The sequence below is a fragment of the Chaetodon trifascialis genome, chromosome 4, assembly GCF_039877785.1.
Source record: "Chaetodon trifascialis isolate fChaTrf1 chromosome 4, fChaTrf1.hap1, whole genome shotgun sequence".
NCBI classification, from domain to species: domain Eukaryota; kingdom Metazoa; phylum Chordata; class Actinopteri; order Chaetodontiformes; family Chaetodontidae; genus Chaetodon; species Chaetodon trifascialis.
The window spans coordinates 27,773,623-27,794,242 of NC_092059.1; the positions used below are offsets into that span (position 1 = coordinate 27,773,623).

Below are 20,620 nucleotides of genomic sequence, written 5' to 3' on the forward strand. Positions count from 1 at the left end.
GAAATATCTAATCAAAGTGTTCTCAGGAGCTCTGCAAAAAGCATGAAACTGAATCTTGAGATGATTTTGAATTTGAAGTGACATACATCAAACCAGCAACTCTTCTAGATAAATAGGATGCTGACTTTAGAAGAGCTAGAAGATGTTATGCTGAGTCTAAATGAACGTCACGTCACAGCATCACAGCTGAGTGTCCGCCCATTCAGCTGTGTCCTCACATTTGTCTCATGTAATGTGCTTTTGGTTCCTTATTTTAAAAGTTAAATTGTAACCAAATTAATAATTAATTAAATTGTAAATTACTATTTACTTTATCTTTCATGAAAATGTTTTATTTTTGTTCTGTTGTTGGCTGCAAATACGAGCACAAATCACTCCATCGGCTCCCAGCCGCAGAGGACAGAAGAGCGGCGTGAGTTGAATTTTTGAAGGCAACGTCCCCACTGCATTTGGCAAAAAGCTGTTGATGTGCGCTAACCACTTTGAGGCTGACTGTTTCTCCAACCTCGGTCAGTACGAGGTAGGATTAGCCAGGAGACTTTTTCTAAAGGAGGTGTTGTAACAATTCTCCTTATTCATAAAAAAAACCTAAGGGGAAAAGCTACTACGCGCTAATCTATAGCTCACAGGCGGATTGAATGTGTGTGAGTTAGGCCACCCCCAGAGACTGATCAAACAAGTTATACTCATAAATTCAAAGCACAAACATGAACCAAACCACATGACCCAAAATTAATGTTGAAATTATGAACTAACGGAAGGGCTTCAGAAACTTCTGATTGCCAGAATTTATTCATGAAAACAAACTTAAATCGTGCGGGACGGCTTAGGCAAAGACAGCGTGGTGCAGTCGCCTATAAACAACTCAAAAACAACATAAACACATAAACCCAGTTCAGAGATCTTTAAGGTTTCTTCAGTACGTCAATATAAATAAATCAGTCCCATGAAACACTGATTTCCCCCCAGAAGTCCAAGTCCAAAGAAAAGAACAAAAAACCTCCGCTGACAGAGGCAGGTGAGTGATGAGCGCCGTAGCTCTGATGAGTAAAAAAAACTACGCTATCTCACCAGATATGTCCTGCTGGAATCCAGGTTCCGTTTGGGATGATAGAGAGGCACAATTCATACCGCATTAAAATTAAACAATCATATGAAATTATTTGCGCCAATTTCAAATTGCACATCCATTCAAAAAAAGTCAATAAAAAAGGCCTATTTCCTCAGCTGGTATTATGATGGAACCCACTCTGCTTTACCTAACAAACCTTCAGTTTATTAAACACATCATGTCCGATCTCCAGTTGGACACAAAAGGGGAAACAGGGAGTGGGGACCTGCACAACCTCCACTGAACTTGGTTTTATCAGATTTGCTAGAAGGTTAGAGGGGCTTCCAAATGACTGAAACTCATGCCCAATGATCAAACAAGGTCTGCAGTCTACAGATGGGGTACAGATGGGATCATTAACCTCTCATTCCCACATGAGGAGTTCAGTAATATTTGTTCATAACTCTAGCCTCCATGGTGACAGACCAAAGCCTCATTGTGGCTCTGGACTCAAAAAGAGCTTTTGGGAACTCCTGTGGGGGATTATGTGGAGCAGGCAGGACTAATTAGCCTGATAATTCTATAAAATAATGCCCTGTGATTAATGTACTGGCACAGTAGTCAAACAAAATTTGGATAATTTTTAATGACATCTTACAGCCAATTCAAACAAGCTACTCAACCGAAGCTGTCATACAGCATTTTAATGTGTGTGTGTGTGTGTGTGTGTGTGTGTGTGTGTGTGTGTGTGTGTGCGCGCGTGTGTGTATGATGTGTTATTTTTCTAACATGAGTGCATATCAATCCATGGGGACTTCCTGTAACCTTGGGAACAAATGATTGCCGTCAGAGGGTGTGGTCAGCTGGCCAGACAGGGGGCGTGACCTTGGCAAGTGGTCTGTCAATCGGCTTTCATGATCTCAGCTGTGGACTGCTTTGAAAACAACGAGAGTGGCCAATTCTAGTTGGGGGAGTTATCAAAAAGTGTGACTGAATTTGAACAGCTCAGAGTTGGCTTGACCTGACTTGCAATGGTGGACGCAGAATTTGTGTTCTTCATTGCTGATGAAGTGGATGCAATAAAAATCTCACTATTAATCTATGGAGACAGATGTGACAAGAAGTCTGTCAGTGTCAGTGTAAATTTACCTCACTTTATAGATCACTGTTATTGTGCAAGAAACACTTGACGCTATTAGTTTTTTTTTTCTAATACATCAAAAACTACTCGAAAAAAGACATAGAAAACAACTAGTACAGAGATACAATAAATTGATTAATTAATTAAATAAAAGCATAGGAACAAAATCAAAGTCAAGTGAAGATAATATGCAGCAGTGATGGCAACAATGGCCAAGAAAAACACGAACAATGTCGAATAATTACTTATGCTAATCCTTTGCTCCCATGTGTCCGCCTTCCCTGTCTGAACTGAACATTGACCTGCTGTGTTACACAGAGGTGATTGTTCCTATTCATGTGAAACAGAATTCTCCAGCAGGCTCTTTATTATGAGCTATATGATGTCTACAACATGGATGTATGCATATATATATATATTTCCTGGAATTGTAGAGTAAAGAGCCATTACAATTGCCAGACCATTTGTAATGATTGATAGTAATGATCTGGTTTAACCTTGAGGGCACGAGAACTGCTAGAAAAAACACCTCCCTCAAAATTAATGTGACTCAATGTGACTATTCCTTTTAAAACAAATCAATACAGGGGGTTGCATACTGCATGTGGACATATAAACATATTTAGGAAGTCTGCCTTTATGGAGAATGCAGAAATGCATTAAAATCTTAATGTCAGAAATGTGCTCATTAAATACACTTGTTACTGCTCAAATTCATGTAGATAAACATGGTGGAATAATGAAAAACAAAAATTGAAGTATTGTTATTTAATTTTGAGTGGTGCCATAAACCTGTGCAGAGAAACTTCAGAGCCCAGCTCTCCCAACTGTGCTTGTCTTTGTCCTGCGTGATTTATATGCCTCATGCAGTCAAGCCTCTGGAGTAAGCTGGACAGAAATCAGTCACCAGCATGCAATGAGTTCAGCAAGCAGATGTGTGGCCAGTGGTTTTCACATGGGTGTTGTTTTGTTTTTCTCACAAGGGCAGAGTCTATTTCTGACCTATATAATCAACATTAAAATCAGTCCGTGTTTTTCTGGATAACATATCTAAAGCATTATCGTCCTGTTTGAGTCAATGCTGACGTATGTGTGTTAATGTCTCAGCCAAACAGTCTTTTGTAATAACGTACAAGTGCCAGAAGGTGTCAATAGCTACATGGTAAGTACAGTAATGGAACCGTGGAAGTCACCAAATTTTTCACAATTGCAAGTCCCAAAAAAAGGCTTGTTAATAAATTAATGGATTCTGTCCACTGAGATGCTTGAATCATTTTCATTTGAATCAAATATAGGAAGTGTTGAGTTTGTATTAACAGCATAATGTAGTGACAAAAAATGTCAGAAAACAAGGAGTCTTCCTACTAAAACATGACCAAATATACTCATCAAACAGAAGGAATTATGATAAAGGCCTGTCTCAAATATAGGCCTGCTTCAAATAATGGTGCTCTGCAGTTGAGGTAAACAAAGACCCAAGCCACTATTTGAGGAGATAATATAAATCATGCAGGTGTCATGGCAGGATAAAAGACTAAGAATATAAAAATACTTGAGGAGCATAAATATTTCTTAAAACTTTATCAGTAGTCTGAAATTGAATGAAATTGTCTTGTACAATTTCTCAACCAAGCCAAAATTGTGACACAAATTGCATCATTGTTACACACTTGCCTAACAGTTAAAGAGTTCCTCCAAATTAAGTTTGATTTAAGCTGAATGTGTTAGGTGGTACTCAGGAAGAAGGAAAGAAAAAAGATAGTGTGTATGTACTGACCACACACTAATTAAATATATGACAAGTTCCCAGGAAGATGTTCCTAGTCCAGTCAGGGAACTCTAGTTTGCTTAATTAATCATTTCAAGTGACATCTTTGTCTATGTCCACTGCAGGACACTGCCTGATTTTTTTGTGTTATGCAATCAGTGTGTGCAGGTAAGTTACCTTGAGCATGAGTTGGTATTTGGTTATCCTCTGGACAGGCTTCAACAGGTAAGCATCCAGAGACAGTTTATGGTCCAGTTTCTTCTGGCATTCCTGTTGTCACAAACACCAAACATTCTCCATCAGGAAGGGACACATGCAAAGCCTACTTATAGTGTTAGAGCTATAGTAGGCAAAACATTCACGTCACATCAAAACACACACAAGACAATGGACCAAAGACTGAAGTTAAAAATTATAAAGAGCACCATCAATGCTTCATGGCAGAACTTCCTCATGACATACAGGTCCCCATAATGTAAATCGTTCAATTTTAAGGTGAAGACTACGGTTAAGGTTGCGGTAAGCTGAGAGTTAGGTTAAGGTTAGGGTAATGGTTATCGTTAAAGGAAGGGTAGGCAGTGTTTCCTCTAGGATTTTTTCAGCAGCAGGGGCAGGCTCTCCAGGGAACTGTGGCGACGTAAACAAATGACACTTGACTGCAGATTTTACTTTTACATTCTATTTATTGAATAGCCAGTTGAAAATTGCTTTTTAAAGGCTGCGTGTGCGTGTGCGCGCGCGCTGTGTCTGTACCCCCGCTCCTCCCCCTCCTACTCAGTACATACTGAAGCTACCACGCATCATGTAGTTGACCAATCACGTGCGGCTTGAACGGAAAAAAAGTCAAGAAAACAACAACAACAAAAAAAAACCCCAAAACGGCTCCCACTCCTGTCCCAGGCAGTAGACGGCTGCATTCACTCCGTTCACAACAAGGAGCGGCTTCGTTCGCGACTACACACCATTACTGACTAGCGTCATCTTCAGCTGTTTTTCTCTTCTTAGAGAAATATTTGAACAAGCTCATCTGAAAATGCAGTCAGCAGTTACATCATGGCGTTTAGATATTAGCTTAATGCTATCAATTAGTTTACTCACGTTAGCGACACTGAGTTGGCACCAGGCCCAATTAACTTAAGCTACCGATATATTACGTAACATTAGCTGGCCATCAATATTTTGCGAAAGTCTATTTAACTTTTAAAATCTATTATGAGTTATCTTAAGCTAACAATCCTACGTTTACACCTTGCATGGTATGTTGGAAAATGGATATTTTAGCCCCTCCGTTTTCAAAAATAACATCGTGCACACAACATCGTTTTCAAAAATGTTGTCGTTTACATGAACCCGAATAAATACGCCGTCGAGCCCATCATAACTACGCCACACCTATGGGCGCGAGTGTAAACATAGGTCGCTCACATGACGTTAAGTATTCAGTCGCATGTGACGTTTCGGAACCTAAAACACCGTTTAACCCAGTTTACACGCCGACAAATAACCGGCCTTTTCAGTAATCTCCACTTTGGCCGGAGTTTTTTAAAATGATCGTTTTCCGTGAAAAAAAACTCTGTTTGCGTGTAAACGAGAGTTGGAAACGCATGGAAACATATGCGTTTTCCCTGAGTGTAAACGGGGTCTAAAAGTCTACCTTTTCGCCGGGAAGTCGCTGCCCTATTTTCCAAGACGACACTCCTGACCTATCGCTTGGTGCTTGATGTGACGTCACTTTCAAGGCCGCGCTCTCGCGAGTAATTAACGTCGGACTCTGCTGTGAAGGTGGAGACGTGCGGCGGTGGTGTATTTGCGACAATTAAAAAAAAGAAATAAAAGAATTTTGAAGGAGCGGCGGCTAGTATTTAGGAATGGTGGCCCGCCACTCCTACATGAATGTAGAGGAAACACTGGTAGGTCTCCAGCTAAGAATGCAAGTCTATGTACTGTCCCCAGAAATGACCTAAAATGTGTGTGTGTGTGTGTGTGTGTGTGTGTGTGTGTGTGTGTGTGTGTGTGTTACCTGAAAGAAGAGGCTGTCTCCACACTGTCTCCAGAGGACTTCAGAGCGGGGCTTATTCTGACAGTACTTCTCATACACTTGAAGCTCTTCTTTCTGACAATGCAAAGACCAGAGAGAAGGCCTTTAATAATCTCCTATCAGTCTCTGGTCAATTTCAGTTGTTGCTGGCAAATGAAATACTATTATCTACCAATCTACTCATTCTGTGCCTGTGATTAATGGAGTCCGTCTATCATGAGACGAACGGTACTAACACTGTTTCCTGTACAAAACCTGTAAGTTCCTGTTAGTCTCTTGGATAGGATGAAAGAAGAATTCTAATATTTTGATTGAGAAAAAGTAGCAATTACTCAACCCGCAGTGACTGAAATACGACAATGACAGTTCAGATGGGCAATTCAAAACTATGAAGTGTTGAACATAGCATGATTATACTACTGAATTTATTGATTAAGCAATGGCAAGTACTTTGTGCTTGATTGGCATGTACATTTATGACATGCACCTGGAGTTTATCCACCCTTGTTTTGGAGCTATTCATTTGAGACCCAGCTTTTATTTTACCCCTGGCTTTCACATCTATACTGCTGCTCACTGCCTCCCCAATATATTTTTATTTGTGGTCACTGCTGACCTTGGCATACATTCACATTATCCTGGTCATATCAAATCATTCAGATCATCAACAGCAATATTACACACATCTGGTTATTGCATCCCACATAGGTACACAAATTCATTTATTCAGTAATTGCTGACAAGTTGGCATGTTATGTTCTGGGTAATTGCTATATAATCATTGCATTCTACTAATTGCTACATATTATTGCTTTCTGGTAAGTGCTGTTATGATCACTGTTTCCTGGTAAGTGCTGTTGTGTTCATTGCGTTCTGGTAAATGCTGTTATGTTCACTGCTCTCTGGTAAGTGCTGTTATGTTCATTGTTTTCGACTAATTGCTTCATTTTTATTGCATCATGCTCCTGCAATGACAAGTTCCTGGTCATTGCTGAGCTCATCAAGTCAGTTAGTCATGGTCATTGCTGACCTCATTTAAGCAAGTTTCTGGTCATGGTGGACCTCTGTTCTATTGTCTAAATGTACTTGAATTTCATCTGGAGGCTCAACACAATGGCAGACACTGCATACCAGTTTAGTCCCAACCTTACTGTTGGCCCCCTCTGCCCCCTGTACCATGCTGAAGGTCCCTACCAATGTATTTCACCTAATGCTACATCCCCTTTTCTAAATAAAAGATCTGTTAACTGGTGCTACGCTGGACAAGTGTGATAGGAGTGCTTACTGCATCAGTGACGGTGTTTTTGGATGCTATCTCAGGTAAGTTGGTAGGCCTTTCAGGTGCCCCAGGAGTTATTTGTGTCTGCACAGGGTGCCCCTGGGTGTCTCGATGTAGGACAGTGGACATTCTGCTGTAGACGCCACTGTGCCTCTCATAAGCATCTTTGATCATTGACTTGAATTTCACGTGAAGCATGTCGTGCTTCTGTTTTTGTCTGGAAATTTGCTCTGTAATTTTCAAGTTCTCCATGTCTGCACATCCTAGGTTAAACTGGGATGGAATGACAGGCATAGCTGTTCTGATTTTTCTCCCCATCAGATGCTCTGTAGGGCTGTATCCATTTGCCAAAGGAGCAGCATGGTAGGCCACGAGGGCCTGCTCTGTGGGAAATCAGGACTGGATATCACATGGCTGAAGCTCCGATCCTGTGCTCAGATGCAAATTGTGGTCTATTGTCTGGTCTATTGTCTATTGTACCACTTCTGGTATTCCATGACGAGTAAAGATAGACTTGAAATGCTGCTTCCAGTGTCGTGAATGTTAGTTTGTCCACTTCAAAGCAGCTGCCAAAATAGCCCACCACAATCAAGTAATGCTTGTTTTCTGTCTGAAAGAAATCTGCTCCAACTGGAGACCACTGTCTTGATGGGAACTCAGTCAGCAACTTTGTTTCTGTGGCTTGTTCTGTTGTGGGCACACTTGTCACAGTTTTCTATCATTTTTGTCAGTTCTCTGCTGAGGCCTGGCCACCATACTGACTATTCCCAGATGGTGCTCGTGGCACTGTCAGCATGTCTGCTCTGAGTGATGCTGAGATTACTATTCTGCTGCCATAAAGTAGCAGACTGTTTGACCCAGCACCTCACCTGAAAATGGCAGACAGGGCTGGGACACCCTTTAAATCGAGTACTTGTTCTACCCTCCTTCTACACAGTACTTCAACTGACAGATTATGGAGTCATTGTTTTGGTGTCTCTGAATTTCCCTAAGCCTCACCTTTATAGCTGACAGGCTTGGTATGAAAGAGTCCACATACAGGTTAATTTCATCCTCTTGCAGTCCCTCTGCTGTGTTGTTGACAGAAGCTTTAGAAAGCATGTCCACTGTTGCAATACATTTGCCAGCCACAAGTGACATGGTGTCAGAACCTCACTAGAAGACCAGGAATCTGTCAAAATCCTGTGTTGGCATCTGCCTTTGAAAACACTTTGGTGAACTGTCTGAAGGTGTGTAAGGAAGAGAATGCTTCTCTCTCATCACTAATTTATTCAGCTCAGTGAGGTCAATGCATAGTCTCACCGTACCTGTGCATTTAGGCACCACCACCATAGGTGCACACTTGCGAGGGAAAAAGGCTGTGCCCATGGCTTCAGTACTATGTTGTGCTCACTTTCCATTTTTCCTAGTCTACTGAAAAGCTCTCACGGCCCCTGCAGAATCTTTGTTGGCCTCACCAGCCAGCCAAACTGGTCCCAGTCTGAGACTGTGGTGGCATCTGGTTTGTTGTTGATTTTGAACACTGTATTGCAATTGTCCACATTTATGTCTGTCATCCAGTAACTGCAATCTGCATCAGCTGACAGTGAGACTTTGTCAGCAGCATCCTCAGTCACTGTAGCTATGTTCATGCTTTTTTTTGTGCACACTCTGGCATGTCGCTTTTTTTGCAGCGGTGCCTCTCTTGCTGGACATTGTTGCAGACCATGCTCTCTTGCGCTTCCACATCTTCTGCATTGTATCTGTCCTTCCTGCAGCGTTCTCTTGAATGTCTGTCTGTATTGAGGCTTTGTATGCGTTGAGGGTGCGCTGCCATATGTGCAGTGTCAAACTGCATGTTGGAGATGTCTGCTTTAACCCGTTTAATCCCAATAGTCACAATAATGACCATAAAATTGTTTCTTCGTAATAAGGCTCTAAAAATGTTACTGAATTATGTATTAATGTATTTCCAACAAATATTGAAATAATAAAGGTTCTCAATGAAATATGTGCAGTGAGAACATGCAAACTCCACACAGAAAGGCCCCTTTCTGCAAGATAAGGGCAGCAGGCACCGAAGGCATGGAGGAGGACACGCCCTCAGTGCCCCAGGTGAGAATCAAACCCGGGACTTTCCAGCTGTAAGGCAGCAGTGTTGCCACTGTTCCACCGTGCCACCAAAGGATGGCTGTCCAGTATTTATATATGCATCTATGGTTCCAGCTTAGTGAGCCATACTGTAACATTAGCCATTGTTAGCATTAGCAATACATACTGTAGCATTAGTTCTTGTTCTAACTAACTTTCTGCTGTGTTCTAATGGCTTCAGTTCATGTGGTTGACAACACAAAGATCAATGATGACCCATTTTTCAAGGTTAGGCCCATCTTCACCGAGTTCAATCAGTCATACAAAGTTATGCCATTTCAGGAATGGCTGTCAGTGGATGAGAGCATGATCCCATACTATGGCTGACATGGATGTCAGCAATTCATGAGAGGTGAACAAATCCATTTTTGTACAAAATATGGAGCCTTGCCTCATCCAGTGGTATAATGTATCACGTGGAGCCATATGCTGGATCCAACATTCTCCTCCCTGAGTCTGGGTTGGGTCAGGGACCCAGTGTTGTTCGGTCACTCTGTCTTGCAGAGCAAACTCAGCTGCCTCAAGGTTGCAAATTCAGTCATGACAACCTCTTTACTTCACTTGCACTCCTAACCCTGGAACAATGAGGCAAAAATCATCTGATGTCCCATTCAAGTTACAGAAGGACTTCATGAAGTTATCCTGGGGAACCTCTGAGGTTCTGACTGAAGACGAGAAGTTGCTGGCACAAAACCAGCGAGCTCAGGAAGGAGATCTCCTCTGGCTGCTAACTGTTCAAGATCAGGCAAGATATCACTATGCTTCTCACTGGCCAATCAACACAACAAACCAGTCCTTGTGACAAATGCACTACCTACAGATGTGAGAAATGCAAAGTGCCACTGCATATCGAGTGCTTCAAGTTGTACCATAACCAGTAGAAAAGAAGATAAGGGTTTATGAAAAGGGCAGAAAAATACAGATAAAGAGTAAAAAGAAATGACTGAGAAGAAAAGAAAAGGAAGAAAAAGGGAAAAATATAATCAAAAATGTTTCTGAAAAAGGTCAATTGATTGAAGAGATGGGCTACTTGTATCAGCATTCATATTGGTGTAGTTGTATTTTTGATACTTTGGGCCTAAGTCACACTAGAGCAGTGGCAGTGTAGCGCTGTGTGAAAGCTGTCAGCTGACTTCCTAGCTGCCACAGGTTAAACCTTACCCTCTCAAAGATCAAGTTCCTTTGAGGTACGAAGAGAGCATCCAACTTTCTTTTAACTATATCTTACCCCCTTCTTCCTTAAGGAAAGCGAGTGACTGTTCCAGGGTGATTTCCAAGGGCATCTCCCATCGTACATCAGCACATTCACTTGAGCAGTACTTGGGTAAATGTGTTTAGCTACTTTCTACTGCTGTTTCTAAGCTACTTACCCTTTTCAGAAAACAGGTTCCCACCAGCTCTGGTTTCTCTGCACAGTTCTCCAGCTCCCGCAGAAATGTCCTACGGGTAATTTATGAACAAACAGAATAATAAGAACACAATACACATTGTAATTTTCCTTTGGCGAGCTGGAAGCCATATTACCTAATGCTTCAGCGGACAAAGCCAATAAACTAACTTGTGTAAGCAGTTTTTAGTTTCAAGGACTTGGACATTCCTTCAGTCTAGTTGCTGTCGTCATTAATTTTTCTTGGGTAAGTTGGCCTCCAACTCATTATCAAACATAATATTAGTGTGCCAGTAAATCAAAACACCAATTAACAGTGCCATTGTTTAAATCAATTAAATATTCTGGCAAATTAAATCTTGCCGTGAAGTGAAAACATGTTACCCTATTAAAAGGAATTTTACATATGAATACAGAATACAACACGAATACAAAATGAATACAGTTGTATAATGTGTTCTGTGGTTCTGGAGGAGCTTTGTCAAGTCAAAAAAAAAAATAACCCTAGTGATGTCATCAAGGTAATCTCGGTTTTGACCTAGAGCCTGAAACAATGAAAAAAGTGAGGATTTTTACATTTTTACCTTTCTGTTTGAATCTGTCTCTTTTAAGTCTCTCAGCTTTATGGAAGTGCACTACTAAATATTAGATGGACTTCTTCAAACCAATGGGCCAATAGCAGTTTGGGTCTTGGCCCCTTATTTTATGAAACTTAAAACCAAGGAATCTAAAGGAGTGGAAATAATCCCAGGCGGTCTAATGATGGCTCCACCTTCAGACTTTTACCTGTTATTGTAGAAAGAAATGCGAGGCAGTGCTAACAAGTAGAATGAGAGAAAAACAGAGAGATAGAGAAAACAGGCAAGACAAAACAGGAAGCAAGAGAGAGAGGAAATGGAGTGGAGTGAATGGAGGAACAACTCTTTGGTTCAGGCCTTTAGGGAGTCTAATCCGCCCGGAATACCTGTGATGTTTCTGAATTGTTCTGCTTGTTGACTGTTGTTGTGAATAACTAGCTCGTCAGCACTGATGATTCTGTTGCACATGAAGTACATGCTCTACAGCTCAAATGTCAACATGCTGGCTGGTGAGTCACAAAAGTTCAATTTTCCTGTCAACGAATATTGATTATTTGTTATATGCTGTCTGCATTAATCTGCATTAAATGGCAAACCGGAGGAAATCCATCTTGTGAGAACAAATTGTCTGTTGGCTAAACTGCTCTCATGAACAGCGACTGTCCAGTTGTAGCTAAGCAACCTAAACTAGCTATACATAGCTGGTCTGTCAAGTTCTGGATTGCTCGACATGCTGAAATTGGTGTGTAAGGGTCATAAATTAGATAGCTGGTATCTCTCTTTTGACCCATGCACATTGCATGGGTTAGCAATAAAAAGCTAATAAAACATTGAATTTGTCGGCTCAAATTAAATGTTTGCATATTCAAATGAATAGCAACACTACATCCAATATTAGCTTAGGTATACATAGCTAATATAGGTGTATGTAATAATATTAATAGGTATACATAACAATATTAATTTCCAAAGCCAAGGAGCATGGCTAACTGCTGTGACATTGCAGGGATTACAGGTTATTCCCTTTCAGGACTGAAACATCAATTGTAGGGGATACTGTATCAGGGTTTAGGCTATTGTCCTGATTTTTATTTGGTTTGGTGAAGAATACACTCCAGTCTCTTTGGTCAAGACTGCATATCCAAACTCATCAGTCTAGTCTCATCCTCAAAGCCTTTTCTTTGTTAAGGAGAAACATACTGTTTGAAAATACAAATAGCAAAACCTAAATCTAATCTGCTTTTCTCTATAGGAAAGATTCAAACAGGATTCTAATAGAATAAATAACATTTAACTTGACTTTAAACAGAGTGGAGGAACCATCCACTCCCAGGAAAGACCAGCTTTTAGCACAAGAGAGATTTACAACAGAGGCCCGGTGGAATTAACATTTTAAATGGCCTGCATTTATACAGCACTTTTCTAGTCTACTGACCACTCAAAGCGCTTTACAACACAAGCCACATTCACCCATGCACACACACCTATGACACTGCATCAGGAGCAATTTGGGGTGCAGTATCTTGCCCAAGCACACTTCAGCATGCAGAGTGGAGGAGCTAGGAACGGACCCTCTGATTCGTAGACAATCCACTCTGCCTCACCATACTGCCACTCACTGTTCATCTATGTTTGGCCGCATTTTGTAGTAATGCAAGGAAGCATTCATTCCCTTTAGGTCAAGTGTGTTGAAAAGTTTTGAATGACATATTTATATTGTTTCTTTTTTTGTTGTTGTTTTTATCAATAGTAGGGCTCGTTTTATATATTGTTATTTATTTTACTGTTTTAATGGGTCATGGTGGAAGACATTTGTGCCTAATCACCAGATTAAACAATTCCGAATTTTCAATGAATGAAATGAAATGACAATGAAAACAACAGCTCTATACTGATGGTACTGTGCAGTTGAGACACGCCCCTAAAAATCCTGCAATTTAAAAAGATGATTCAGAGCTCTAAAGGTGCACCAGTTAATGCTGGAGTTACAGTTATGGAAATATTGACTGAATCTATCTCTTGGAAATAAAAGGCTTCAAATATAAGAAGTGTGGAGGTGTCCTCCTGGTCTAAAATGTAACCTATATGGACCCAGGATGGAAATTGAACCACCACAGCAACAATGGAAACACTGCCTCTTTAATTATGTAATACAGTTTAGTCCGTTTATGATACATTATCAGTGCTGTTGGCTGCGGTCGAAAAAACACTTTGTCTATATGAGAGGGAAAGTCTGCTTTCAACTGAGGGGAGGTCACGTGACTTGAATGGAACTGACAGAAATGCATTATCTTGACCTGGTTTCATTTGCTTTTCCTCCCACTATTTAAATCAAATATCTGAGTTCTCAAGTTAAATTGCTAAGAAGACATTAGCTCTGTGTGTGTGTGTGTGTGTGTGTGTGTGTGTGTGTGTGTGTGTGTGTGTGTGTGTGTGTGTGTGTGTGTGTGTGAGAGAGAGAGAGAGAGAGAGAGAGAGGGAGAGAGAGAGAGAGAGAGAGAGAGAGAGAGAGAGAGAGAGAGAGAGAGAGAGAGAGAGAGAGAGAGAGAGAGAGAGAGAGACCTCCTTCAGCAAACAGACAAGCTGGACTGCCGACTGTTCATTGTGAGTGCAACAGAGTGGAAGATAGAGCACAAACCTTTGTGCATTTCATTCAAGTATAAAGCAGCAAATAAATGTCTGTGTAAACTTCTTTGACTTACATAATTACTTCAAATGAAGACCTTGGGCTCTATTTTCGACTCCGCCACCGGCGCGGCGGACCTGACTTTTTATTTTTGTGAGCTGCGCCGCTGGCGCATCTCCACCTCCTTCTAATCTCAGTCCCACCCAGCGGCGCAACTCAGAAAGAGGGAGGGGAGAAGGTGTGGAGTGGGTTTGACACAGCCGAGTCAAATCTTCACCAATCACACCAGCTTCTCGCCTCACCTTTAAGAACGCCGCTGGCGAGGCGCATGGCTAGTTTCTAGGAGACTGACGTCACTCATGACTCCTGACATCCGTTTGTATATACTGTTTATTTTTTCTCAGTATATATATATTGTTTTATATGATGCTCTATATTTTGTGGTATATTTTGTTTATATATATATATTTTGTTTTTATATTTGCTTTTTATGTATATAGTTCTCTCTATTTTCTTTCTTTTATAATTTTATTCTAATTCTATTCTTGTAGGGAGCACTGCAACAAAAACAATTTCCCCTCGGAGATAAATAAAGGATTTGTGATTCTGATTCTGATTCTGATGTCTAAATATGAGGTCCTTAGATGGTAAATCCTCGGCCTCCTCCTCATCCTCCTCAAAGCAATGATGTACTCCATCTTTGTAGATAACGTTAAGCATTACAATGATAACATTTGTATTTGGAATGAAATGACGTGGGTAATAGCGGACAACGATCATCACTTACGTTTTTTCCATGTGTCTGTCTCTCTCTGTCTCTCGAGTGCTCTGAGATAGATGCAGTATATCTGCTCTGTAGGATGCCACGGCTGTTTCTGGTCGGCACAGCGATGTTAATTGATTAGTTCGCAGCCCTGTTTCACCTGTGTATATTCGGTCAGGGTGAGTGACCATTACGTGTGCCGAAAGCGCTTGCGATGTCGTCAGATGAGATACTGACCGAAATGGTCGAAAATTCCAATGCGCCGGCTCATTATGCCGACACCTCCCCCGTACTGCACCGCAACGCCCATCTTGGCGCACCTCTGTACACCTCGGTCTACCAAAATACCAAATGCGCCGTGTGCCCGTCTGCACCGCTCGACTGCACCGACAGCGCTGTCTGCGCCGGGCCAGCGGCGGAGTCGAAAATAGAGCCCCTTATGTCACAAATGTTTAGAATTTATAAAAAAAGGCAGATAGAGTATTAACACATACTGATGGTAAAAACTGAATGTTTATTCAAATGTTTTCAATTTCATTTATGGAGGTGTGGTCTTACTTCAGATGCACAGTACAGATGAGCACAATAACATCTGCACAATCTCATGCAAGCTTCTACAGAAGATTCTGCCTTTGTGGAACATACCGATTACACTGTTAGAGAGGTGTTAATTGAACTGCGTGGTCATTGTGATGTTGTTCTGAATTGTCATCATTATACTCACTTACACCTTAGCAGACTGACACCATCAATTTTATGGGGGAAATTAATAAAAAAAATACTTCCAACCTGTGAGAAATTTCCCTTTTTACCAAAGCATTGCTGCCATTGTATGCAGGAAAAACTTAAGTCCATATTTCTACAGAGTGGCTTCTGGATTGAGGTAAAACTAGACTGTGCTAGGAGTCGTGGATGGATGATGAGACAATGGATCCTTGAGACCCCTCCTTGACCCTCCCTGACCCCACCTACATAGGAACAAGAGCCCAAGACTGAAAGAGGTGCAATGACAAATGGCCACTGTTTGTAGTTATGTAGGAAATTAGTAAAGGTCAGGTGCAGTTTTTAATCCAATAGCAGGACCTTGTAGTTCTGGTTCACCTGCAAAATGTCGAACTGAAAGAGACAAGAACAACTACGAATGAGGTTCAGATGCTGTTGGTGAACTGTGACTGAACTTTTGTAAGGTTTTTGCCCCTCCTTCACCCATTCGCACACACTCTCACACACCGATGGGAGCAAGCTAAGATGCAGGGTGCTTGGCTGACTAGGAACAATTCGAGGTTCAATGTCTTGCCCAAGGACATTAGTTGACAGGAGGAGGTGGGATCCTGCTACTAAAATTGTGATCAGTAGATGACCCACTCTACCTCCTTTGAGCTAAAAGCAGAGTGAATATTGGACTCACATTCCTCAACCGGACTCAAACACTATTCTGACAGAATACTGGTGTTGCTCTGTCAGCTGGATGTGCAAACAGTTCACCATGACAACTTTATAGGGAGATATGTCAAAGTTTTGTTGCCAAAAGGAAACTGAAATAATGTTTTTTAACTTTACTTTTGCTAAGGAAAGCATTTGACTTGACAAGTTAAACTGATGAAAATAATCACCAAGTCTCCAATGACAAAATTAATCCAGTAATACCATTAATTATACTATTCTGAAAGGGACTCTTGGCTCTCTTCTATCTCTAATCTAACGTGGAGTGGTTTCTCAGTCCTTTATATGCTATTTTATCTTGTGGTCAGCCTTGTTTGTTTCTTATATCAGTTTTCCCAAGATACAGTTTATTGTATGGCATGGCAGCGTACAAGATGCACTCCACCTACCTGTTGTGAAATTCATATATCTCTGGCAGGTTGCCAAATAGCACATCCCGTTTGTTCTCCAGGGACGGGGGGATGAGGTGGCTGAGTTCAGAGTTATCCAGCTCTGCAAAGTAACCCTGGGGAGGAGGGCAAGGAGGAGTGTATTATAATAATAATAATAATAATAATCAAACAGGTAGTAAAATTAGTCAGAAATTAATTGGCAGTTCAGCAAAACATCTAAGACAGCTGATCATTTCAGTGTGAGAGAATCAGAGAATGAGAGATTCTTAACCTCTGCCCATCTGCAGTGTTAAACTCAATCCACAGATCAACATCTATGGGTGATGGGAATAAATTCTAGACTAATACACACTGACACACTGTGCTGTGTTCAATCTAATCAATATAGTAAGCATCGATGCATTCCTGCTGCAGTTCAACCTTTCATGCGTTTGTAAGCCAACAGAAACTTGACCTATTCAGCCCCGGAGGTCATATGAATTACATACATTGACAGGAGGAGAGCAAATGCAGTGTTCCATCCATCCATTATCTATACCGCCTATCCCTTTCGGGGTTGCGGGGGGCTGGAGCCTATCCCAGCTACAATGGGCGAGAGGCGGGGTACACCCTGAACCGGTCGCCAGCCGATTGCAGGGCCACATGCAAAGACAGACAAACATTCACATTCACACCTACGGACAATTTAGAGTCATCAATTAACCTAATGAGCATGTTTTTGGTCTGTGGGAGGAAGCCGGAGTACCCGGAGAGAACCCACGCATGCACGGGAAGAACATGCAAACTTCACACAGAAAGGCCCCGCCTGACCCGGGGATCGAACCGGCAACCTTCTTGCTGTGAGGCACCCGCACTACCTGCTGCGCCACCGTGCAGCCCAATGCAGTGTTCTTTCTACTAAATGGCAAATTTATGTAGTTACTGAGGTAAGGATTGCCCCAGTAGTCATAGTGCTATTGAATGTCTGGATTGGAGACTATTTGCATTGAGAATTTCCCTACTGAAATGACAAAAGCCAATATCAAGCAATAGATCAGAGTCAGAAATCAGAAAATCAAATGATTAATAACTCTGTCTAATGAATCTCACTATTAAAAGTAATAGACCAGAGACTGGCCTCTGTATTAGAAGATTAGCTCTGAACGTATCACAGCACAGCACATGCAATATGCAGGATTGCAGTTGTTTTGAATGGAAGTAAGCCCTGAGGCAATGGAAAAGAAGCAAGACAATCCTAGAGCCAGCAGATGTACTGTACCTCCATGATGCTTTGCAATTCCTCCACATACAGCCTCTCTGTTTCAATCAGCTCAGTCATGATGTGTCTGCAGAGAGAGAAGACAGCAGGGTGATTTCTAACACAGAGCAAATAATGAAAACCTTCTAGCAGAATTTCCTCCAGAAAAGACATTCATTTATTCATCCATCCTGTGTTGGTCTGACAGGGATCTTTGCAAGCTGACAAACAAACTAATGGATCAGTAACCAGCAATCAATATGTCAGTGAAGTGCTCTTTGGTCAAATGAGAGCAGCATTTGCCTCCTGAGCCAGTCTACCCTGCTGTTGTTGAAGTTGTCCACTTAGAGCCACTAACTGGCTAATGAAAACAACATGAAAATTCAAATAATGGCTTTTCAATCGTGGCACAGCAGTAATGACACACTCATAAACAAGAGTGTTTTGTGGGTATTTTGGATGAGCAGTGAGATCAGACTTCATTAGGATTTGTCTCCCAAAGGACAAATGTGGCACCATTACAAAACGGAAACTTGCACTTTTTTATTTCATGTTGTTTCCTCTACATTGGTAATTCGATCCTTCTCCTAATGTTCAATCAGAGGGACTAAATCACTTTGTGAGTCATCGGGAAACTGAACGCTCATGTTCATCTTTCATGAGTTGCTAAATTGATGCACTGGTATCCTTCCACCCAGAGGAAGTCAACCTTTTAGCTATGCTTGCTGCATGGCTCCAGGAAAGGCAATGTCCATCTGTCTGTCCAGACTGTCCAGTTCTCAGGAGCTGTAACAGTTTGGGATTTTTCACACATATGTGCTTGTTTGTCTGTTTGTGTGTGCCTGTTTGGTCACATACTGAAGAATATCACATGTACTAAAACAAAGCCTCCAATGCTAATTGACCTTGGCATGCAGTTACTACAGCAGTACAACTGGATCAGCCTTCCATCTGCAGTGGTTTCTTCCACTTTCTTGTCATGCTAAGACGGCAGATTGTAGTTCAGCTGTAAGTAATGGCTCAATCAGACATGCAGACATTCATTTCCACATAAAAGTGTAGAGCAGAACTCAACAGTTGGCAGCAGAAGAAAGCCTGAAAGGAGTACTCCACTGATTTAGCATTGCACTTGTATCATATTGTCAGACTCATGGAGGTCACAGCAGGGTGAGTATTTGAGTTGAGCCTTTTTTTCTCTTTTTTTTTTCAGCAAACTAGTTTGAAAGCCTTCACCACTCCCACAAAACAACATCAACCTTTGTACAGGCAGTAATGCTCCTTTTCATGTAGGCACTTGTATAAGGTTTGACTTCTGCAATTTATATGCTATCACAAACCCAAAGAGATGTGCTAAGAGGCTTTTTGATGTACTCTACAATAGGTCAATAAAGCTATAAGCAAATGCATCAGATGCTCCCATCTCTTATATCACACACACATAGAGGAAATGGAAAAAAACGCCGCTTGCTTGTTGGGCATCCGCAGACTTTTCAGGTGTCTCTCTTGCCATTGCTACAAATCTGAGACCCAGACTGTAACTGAAGCGCTTTTTTCTAACCTAGTTATAACTAAGAATGTGCACAAGCACAGGGACACAAAGGGCTAGTCTTGTGTGCTCATTACCTGACTGCACAGCTGCTGTCTTTATATATGCTCACAACATGAGTGCTGGCACTGATTTGTACAATTTCACACACGGTCATGCACACAGACACAGACACAGACACACACACACACACACACACACACACACACACACACACACACACACACACACACACACACACACACACACAGACTTATCCTTCAAACAGTGTGAAGTTATAATTAAGTTTATTGCACATGATGTGTATCAGCTGATTCAATTCAGAGGACATGTGTTCTCTATATTACTGAACATTACTAATTTCACTACTTTAGCTTTTAGTATGACTGTAAACTGTAACTGACAAACTCTGTATGTCCGTGACCTATGTTTCTTAACAGGCAGTCCATGCAAACATTTACACTCATTCAGTCTCTGAGACTTGCATCCTCTCTACCACACTGCTGCCTGCTATCAGAAATGCCAAAACAGAAATGAGCATTTATCATAGTTGTATGTGAATTCTGAAAACTTTTAAATTGGTCTGGTGTTCATTAAATGTTGTGTATCTCATGCTTTGCTGTGGGGGATTGTGAGCCCAGGGCTTTTCAAGCTTACTCAGATTTGTTCTAGAATATCACATGAGCAAAGTCACAACATCAAGCTAAAATACTGAAAACTGCTGCAATAAAACCTTGACATGAGTGTCCTGACTCAAATGTACATTTAAAGAAGGAAAAATCATTCTTCCTCTAACAGCTCTTCTCTAATTGTGCTGCTGTTTACTATCTTTAAACATATTGGCCTCTATTTTCATTTCCACCACCAGCGCGGCGGGGGCGCCACGCAAAGTCCGGTGTGCGCCGCTGGTGCACAAAGTTGACCAGGTCTGGGGTGGCGAGCTTTCAGCGCACTTTTACGCCGCCGCCTACCGACACCTCCCCCTACTGTGCTGCAATGTGGCGTACCTCTGTACGCCTCGGCTTACCTGCGGTGGGGACGAAAATAGAGCCCTTACTGTTATACTGTAAGTTCCGCTTGTGGCCACAGTGGCCACTGTTAAGCAATCTAAAATCTGAATTTTGCCAGCTTCAAACTATTGTATTTAGGCAGAGTGTCCAGCCACCAGTGTTAGGACAACATTTAAGATTTGAATACTTTGGCTTCTTTCGTGCCATGAAAAGTTATCAGTGCTGAAACTG

General features: G+C 41.5%; 1 protein-coding gene across 6 annotated transcripts in view; it reads right to left on the bottom strand.

Moving 5' to 3' along the window:
* mcf2l2 (MCF.2 cell line derived transforming sequence-like 2) overlaps positions 1–20,620 on the bottom strand; it is a 130,805-nt gene that overhangs the window by 35,965 nt on the left and 74,220 nt on the right. For all 6 annotated transcript variants that reach the window (XM_070960721.1, XM_070960716.1, XM_070960717.1 and 3 more), the window contains exons 16-20: positions 17,855–17,921; positions 16,594–16,709; positions 10,778–10,847; positions 5,981–6,073; positions 4,138–4,230 (exon numbers count right to left, since the gene is read on the bottom strand). In XM_070960721.1, coding sequence (XP_070816822.1) covers positions 4,138–4,230; positions 5,981–6,073; positions 10,778–10,847; positions 16,594–16,709; positions 17,855–17,921 — 439 coding nt within the window. The remainder of the gene's footprint in view (positions 1–4,137; positions 4,231–5,980; positions 6,074–10,777; positions 10,848–16,593; positions 16,710–17,854; positions 17,922–20,620) is intronic.